The sequence below is a fragment of the Heptranchias perlo genome, chromosome 7, assembly GCF_035084215.1.
Source record: "Heptranchias perlo isolate sHepPer1 chromosome 7, sHepPer1.hap1, whole genome shotgun sequence".
NCBI lineage: Eukaryota > Metazoa > Chordata > Chondrichthyes > Hexanchiformes > Hexanchidae > Heptranchias > Heptranchias perlo.
This window is the reverse complement of record NC_090331.1, coordinates 59,473,789-59,481,467: the sequence shown is the minus strand read 5'-3', so window position 1 is coordinate 59,481,467 and position 7,679 is coordinate 59,473,789. Positions and strand designations below refer to the sequence as shown.

The window sequence follows — 7,679 nt, the reverse complement described above, 5'->3', positions numbered from 1 at the left end:
TTCACGGCCATCAGCCACCACAAAAACATAATACAGGGCTAGAGTTTTAATAGCTTCCAAATTCAAAGTCAAAGAAAAGTTTCAAACAAACAAAACATTAGAAAACCAAACCAAATATTGTACTGCCATAAGAAAATAGGTCTTCTGAGCACAACAGCAAGGTGGTTGCATACAAGGCTGCAACAGGAAAAAAACACTAAATAGGAGAAACTTTTTTTTAGTACAGGAACCTTCAGTGCCATAAGGACATCACCACTAAAAATCTCTTGCAGGGACTGCAATCCCTAATGATTCTACTTATTAGCAACTTGGCAGTCGTCTTGTAATATGGAGAATACTCAATGAGGAAGGATCAATAGCATTTATGAACCATATTCCAATTTTATTAAACTGTAACAATTATAGAAACCATTGCAAATGCAAAAATTACATAAAATACCCTGACTCTTAGTATTATGCTATCTGAACTTGCATGTAAATGGATAAAGAGTTTATATACCTTCTAGAAAAAAGCAATGCAGAATTTTCACTGGAGTTTCCATTTGGTTGTATGTACATTTATTTTCTTTACTGTGACATGAAGAACATCTTAAATGCATCGAAGTATAAAAAGTTAAAATTTAGGATAATTTTATTTCAGTGCCTTGAATGCTGCTAGGAGTTAGTAACCCTATACTGAAGTGATTTAAGGCAGGTGTGAAACATTCAATTGGGAAAAAAATGCTTCTTCAGCATGTCAACTAAACAAGAACCACAAAGTATAACAAAAATTGCACAAACACTTAAAATGCAATTCACAAAATTGTTAACAATTAATTCTGGTCAGTGTTTGCCCAATACAAAATAAGAGTGGCTTTTTCCTGAAGTCCAGATGCGATACATCAAAATAAACAACCAGGTTTATTTTTTGAATTGCTTTAGCAGTTTGTTAGTGAAATGCAACAGATTTCCAAAGATTGACCGCCTCATTTTGAAGAGTGCAACAGCCCTAAAATCTACATTTTTTCCATGGATAACATTACAAAATTCAAGTTACCACATATACCAAGAGCATTTCATTGATAGTAGAAGATTTTCCTGCACAGCAAGAAATAAGGGTTCAATTGAAGAATAACTATGCCTTCTATTACACAAGTCTCAAAACTATGTCAGAACGTCCAAAACTGCAGTAGATTTGCAATTTAAAAATTCATTATTATGCATTAGCTGCCTTTCAATTGTCAAACCTTGGGCCAGATTAAATAGAATATATGAAGTACAGACAATACATTGCAATAAAATATACTTAGAATTTATTGGAAATAGCCACAGTTAAGAATGTATTGTTTATTCAATTTGTAAGGAGTGTTTACTAATTTTACTCTGGCCTCAAAGTAAAGCTATTTCACAAACATTAAATAGGAAAACCATATACTGAATATGATTCAACAAAACCTACAGTACACTTCGAAAGCTGGCACAAATTTAACTGGGTTTCACCAGCACCAGCCAAATTATGCACTAATGTGCAATTCTCAAACTCTCAACTATTTTATTAAAATAGTCTACTAAAAGCTGAAAAATTTGGGACTCTCCAAAACAATGAAGGACACCTATGTAGGACCTCCCATATCACTTTTATTTTGTAAATCAGACCCCATGCTCTTGTTTTGGAATTCATGCACAAGTCAAAGTTCATTTGCATACAAATCAGTCTTTTCCACATAATTTAGATCAGTGCATAATATTACCAGTGATCCTTCAACTTGCTACAGTCAGCAAAACAAATTACAGAGGAGACAACTGGTAGTGAGAAGTTCCAGTTTCTCAATTCACTTATCATGTTAGCTGAATGGAGTGATGCTCCTTATATAGCGGAAATACTAAATAATCAAAAGATAGTTCAAAAATATTTTAATTTGGGATAGCAGGCCAATAAGATTTATCCTACAATCTTAAAATGATAAAATATGGAGTATCTGGGAATATATATATATATATATCCTTCACTAGCTTGACAAAGAGGAATTTACTTGTGCATATCATTCTATAGTTGTTCATCTAGTTTTATTTAAGGGTGGATAACCTAGTTTACAGAATGAGTTTAATTTCATATTCCATGAGCAAAACAGAATACAGTCTGCTGTAAAAATAAATCTATTATTTGCTTCATATATTCCGGTATTGTAATGATTTTTGTTGCCGATGTGGTTATTGGAGATTTCCAGCTGACTGTTGCACCTCTGGAAAGTAACATCCATCAATTTTATAGTTCATCCTGAAATAGGAAAAAATAATTATATTCAATGCAAGAAAAACAACATTATATGATAACAACATGTATAGATCAAATGCAATTAAAAATGGAGTGTATGTTCTTCAACAGAGGAGGAAGTGTGTGATAAATATCTTAAAATGTATGTTGAAAGGTCTCTTTGACTAGCCCTAAACCAAAGTGAACCCATCAGCTTCATAACTTGTAGGTTACTTACAATCAAACACAATATATTGGTTTTCACTTGGATCTGGTTGGAGCTGAACCCCCCCAAAAAATCTACTGGAATTATGCGGTTTTAGAAATGTGGCCTTGCCAGCTTTGCCCATATCCTGAAAACAAGTAATAAAAAAAACTAGACCTGAGCTTGTGTACTCAATTGTAAACAATTTTACAACACCAAGTTATAGTCCAGCAATTTTATTTTAAATTCACAAGCTTTCGGAGGCTTCCTCCTTCCTCAGGTGAACGTTTGTTGGAAACATTGGAAACGTTTCCAACAAACGTTCACCTGAGGAAGGAGGAAGCCTCCGAAAGCTTGTGAATTTAAAATAAAATTGCTGGACTATAACTTGGTGTTGTAAAATTGTTTACAATTGTCAACCCCAGTCCATCACTGGCATCTCCACATCATGTGTACTCAATAGAATTGTTGTCTGGTAGGTCCATTATTCTTAAAGATTTTCTCTGTTCCACAGGAAGGTGGAAATGAGAATCAAGTAATCTCCTGCTTAGAAGATTCCAACTGGGTTGATCACCCTTGCTGCAATGTAAACAGGTACTTGTAGTATCATAGTCACGCTAGCATTCATGTCAAAAAGAGAGACTTGTTCTCTACCAGAACCAGCTGGAACTTAGAGTATCTGACTTTCAATGCCCTGCCATCTCAAAGGCCAAAGTCTTATGGTAATTGAAGTACAGATACAACTGATTATGAACCAAAGTGGGTACTGCTGGACCACAACCACCTCCACCTTTCTCATTGTCAAGAGCATTTAATCTTTGGTGCTCACAATGGGAATGATCATTGTAATCTGTCCTACAGATAGTATCAGACAGAGTTTTCTTGATGGATCAGTGACATTGAGCCATACAGACCAGGAAAGTCTCAGGTTCCTGCAGCATTCTTTTGATTATGCTTCTGTGAAGTGCTTGAAATATTTTTCCATGTTAAAGGCATTATATAAATGCAAGTTGTTGTTCGATCTCTGGTCTGCATAAAGTGAACTAATCTCACCCAAGGCAGCAATCAAGCATCAGCAGCTCCTGGATAGGGAGCAATAAAAAATATGAAATCTCAAGGAACATCACTCTTCATCACTGTCTAGTCACTCCTGTTGAAATACGTGCAGGTGTGGATGTTGGGTAAGGACACCATCTCGTTCAGTTTTGATTCCTCCCATGGTCAGACAAGGTACCAACACTCACAGATACGCACCTGAATAATGGCTACTTGGGCAAGGTACTGGAGGGCTCTGGGCAAGAGAGATTGAAATCCTTTATAAGTCACTACCTTCATGAGAGGAAGAAGAGGTTGCAATTGGAGAGAGGCAGGAGGTAAACAGTATTAAATCCTGTGGGGTACAATCTTTAATCTTTTGTTTAAACTGATTTTATTAACATTTACAACTTCAAGCAATAACAATAGGTACATTAATTTAAGGTAAGAGGAGTCATTGGTACAATACTGAAAAATGTCAACATTGAACCCTGGAATCAAGGCTGTACCACTTTTTCACAACCTACACAATACCCTTGTGATCTAATTCAGTTCATTTTTATACTGTACATATATTATTGACCAAATATAAAAATGTTATTCCCATCTTGTCTGAACAATTCAATTCACTTCAGGAGTCAGGATGAAATTCCATAAACTTTGTCTTGAAAATCTTACTTATGCTTTTTCAGGAGACAAAATAAATTGGGAAGATTGTGAAAGTCTAAATTGTACGTGATTTGAAGGGAGAAGCGAGTCAATGGGCTGAATGACCTATTCTCATTCCAAAGGTTCTTAGTTATATACAAGTTCCTGTGTGCGATGACTTTACAGTAACATTACAGATAAGGTTATATTTTACCCACACACATACACCTGTTTAGAACAAGCAATGTTTGTTTGCACATCCTAATCCATTATATACAACCGGGATCCAATGATAGCTGGTTTCTTTGTAAATATCAATGTGGATAAGTGACCAAAGACTGCATTATAAAATCAAATATTTTTAAATTTGATTATCTCGCCACAATTTAGTGTGGGTTTATTTTATCAATTGTTTTTAAAAATGAAAGAGGAAATCTGCATTATTGGTAAACAATGGAGAGTTTAACTCTAATAGAATGTCCATATAAAGGTTTCTCCACTCCAAAGAATTTAAAATACTGTTCAGTTGTGGCATGACATGCCAAACTAATCTGCCATTTTTAAAAATACAGACAATACCATAATTACCTTTTTAGCTGAAAATGTGTCTTGTAACTTTGATTGAAGTTCCTCTAACCGCTTTCTCAGTAGCTGGGATATCACTTTGGCCTCTCTGCTGTTTATATATTCTCCTGCAGCATTTTTCTGTAAGGAAAACATATTACATATTTTGCTAAGCAAAATGATATATATTTGAAAAAAATGAGTTGAAAATATATTTAAGATGACAAAGTGGTGCTTGTAAGCGCCGTGGCATGCAATGACAGAACAGAAATTTGAGCCATAATTCCTCACAAAGCAAATTCTCATGTCCATCAAGCCACGCAGGGGAAGCACTCACAGGCTAGGTGTTTGCCCAAATGGAAGAAGGGAGGGAGGCAATTTTTATATTTTTTTAAAAAATAAGTTAAAACCAGATGCTCCTGTATACCTACTCCTGCTGGCTGAAATGAAGCATTGGTAGAGGTTTATGAATAGGTCACTTGTGTGCCTTTGGGTGGCAATAGTGTAGGAGGTACAGGTAAGAAACAGTTAAATAGGCTCAATGAAAAACTGAATGAGCTATCTTTCCCCATCTAGTTTGGGGTTTTGACAGGGTCAGGTGTTGAGAAATAAAGCAAAATTAAAAATGAAAACTTTCTGGATTTTTTAATAAGTTCTCTTTAATGTTTACCTTCTTTTCTCCTTGGAAGGGATAGAATTTAACCGTAGGGTATGCTCTGATGCCAGCAGTTTGACAAGTGTGTGGGTTACTCTGACAGTCCATCTTTCCTGCTTTTACTTTACCTTTGAATGACTTTAAAAAAAAAATGACAATTGTATTAAATGTACAGCCTACAATCATTTCCTTTATTTCTAGCACCAACAAAGCTGGCTGTGTAATTAGGCATATGGTTTTAAAAAAAACATATAATTTTACACATTCCAAAGGAAACCTTGCACTCTATATACCCTTGAGTATACTCGTTAGTAATTGTCCCTATTGTATTGTTAAATTGAGTGCTTGGTGATACCTTAAGTGTCAGATCACAAAATATGAAAGTAGTTACCAGATTTTTACATGAACAATTTACTTGCACATGAAGTACTAATAAACACTCATGGCTAAACAAAATTCACTTTTAATAGAAAGTTGAGTATTCATAATTGCAATTTAGGAAGTGTGAGATTTATTCCCAGCAGCCACAAAGCCTGTTCACTAATTATACTTTTAGTAATGTTTAAGGGCAAGAGGGGAAAAAAAGGCAATTGATTGGACTGGAAAAAATCCACAAATGCAGTCCAGCTGTATGGAAATGAACAGTGTATGCAACACACCATTTAATTACAAGCAAAAAAACTACTGTGGACCAATATTTGTGATTTTCACATGTGAAATTACTACAAAAATGTTACTTGGAAATTTGTATTGCAGTAATTTTTATTTCAACAACACCTCCCATATGTAGTTGATGTGAAGTGCAGAGATTAATAATGGATGGATAAACAGCTCTTAAGGTGCTTTTATAATTGTGGATATCACTGCATCCTATTTTGGGACAGTAACCTTTGTTTTTACACTTAAAGTAAGAAGTCAGTTTCTGCATAAAAGCTACATTCAGATCAATAATAGACTGACAAGGGCCAAGCATGCAGGACCAACTTCCTGTATTTACAAAACTGAAACCAGCTCCCTTGTCTAAATGGCAGAATTATAAACTCATATTTTTACTGGTCTATAATACTGCTAGTTCCTGGAACGTGAGCTTGTTTAATATCATGGGGTGCAATATACGGAAGGAGACCCACGTGCTTGCAGGCCTATGCGTAAAAGCAAATTCAAACAGAAATACTGAACACAATTTTTTTCTCATTTTTAAGGCATTAACCCTTTACTTTAAACAGATCAACCATCTTCTGTTAAAACAGTCTTTAGGAGTACACAAAGTCTTAAAGGAGTTCTGGGGAAAGGGGAGAAACAATGCTGTACTGTGATGGGGTTAAAAACTTAACTTCAGATAGATGTACTTAACACTTAAATATAATTAAGTACCTTCTAATTCCCTCTTCCAGTTTTATCAAACTGAACAACCACTTATTTGTTTAAAATGAGCGCCTCTCAATATTACAAATATAAACTGAAAGACTCAGCAATCCGTGAAGGAAAATTTGCAGGGTTCCTTACTGCAGATTTTTAATATATATATATCCACATTCAGATAAAAGTAAGGGGGTAAGTACAACATCACCCCTACCACCTGACTTTGGGGTCGATTTTGACTTTTGGGCAGCTGACCAGCCCACCTATTTGGTGGCGAAGAGGCAGCTGCGATTTTGAGGCACTGGCCTCATTTGAATTTGGCAGGGGAGCTGTGGATGCCAAACAGGCTTCCCAGCGCAGCTCGTTGCTCTTTGACCTCACTGAGGAGGGGGCGGGGGGTGGGCCGGAAATAGCCCGCAGTATTTTTGTGTATTCTGGCCATTTCCTGATCGCCTGTACACATGGGTGGAGCATTCTTGTCGCAAGCTCCACCCATATGTCCCTCAAAATTGCAATTGGGATCCTAACAATGTCATTAGGACGCCGATTTGCATGGGAATGTGGCCGACCACTTGATTCAGGCAGGTGCTTCGGTCGCCCAGCAGTGGGCCTCTGTGAAAGTTCCAGCGGGCCAATCGTCGGCATTAATGGGGCAGTAAGGCAACCAACCCCATTTTTAAGCCTCCACTGCTTCGTTAACGCCAATTTTCTCTAAGTGAAAATCAGCCCCATTATGTTCAGAATTCACTCTGAGATTGCTGAAATGCTCCAAATGACCAATTGCAAGTACGTGGCAAAATCAGAATCATAGAAAATTTACGGACCAGGAGGAGGTCATTCGGCCCACTGTGTCCGCACCGGCCGAAAATGAACCACCCAGCCTAATCCCAAAAATTGAGAGAAGTGTGCCTATTCTGAATAGCTCCACCTGCTGGATTTTGAAATTTACTTCTTTAGAAGCTTCCCTCCCAAATAGA

At 36.5% G+C, this 7,679-nt stretch overlaps 1 protein-coding gene across 2 annotated transcripts in view; it reads right to left on the bottom strand.

The window, feature by feature from the left end:
- Nucleotides 1–371: 371 nt before the first annotated feature.
- dnajc10 (DnaJ (Hsp40) homolog, subfamily C, member 10) overlaps nt 372–7,679 on the bottom strand; it is a 77,601-nt gene continuing 70,293 nt past the window's right edge. For both annotated transcript variants that reach the window (XM_067987681.1, XM_067987682.1), the window contains 3 exons: nt 5,356–5,478; nt 4,710–4,826; nt 372–2,257 (listed from right to left, as the gene is read on the bottom strand). In XM_067987681.1, coding sequence (XP_067843782.1) covers nt 2,246–2,257; nt 4,710–4,826; nt 5,356–5,478 — 252 coding nt within the window. In that variant the 3' untranslated portion in view covers nt 372–2,245. The remainder of the gene's footprint in view (nt 2,258–4,709; nt 4,827–5,355; nt 5,479–7,679) is intronic.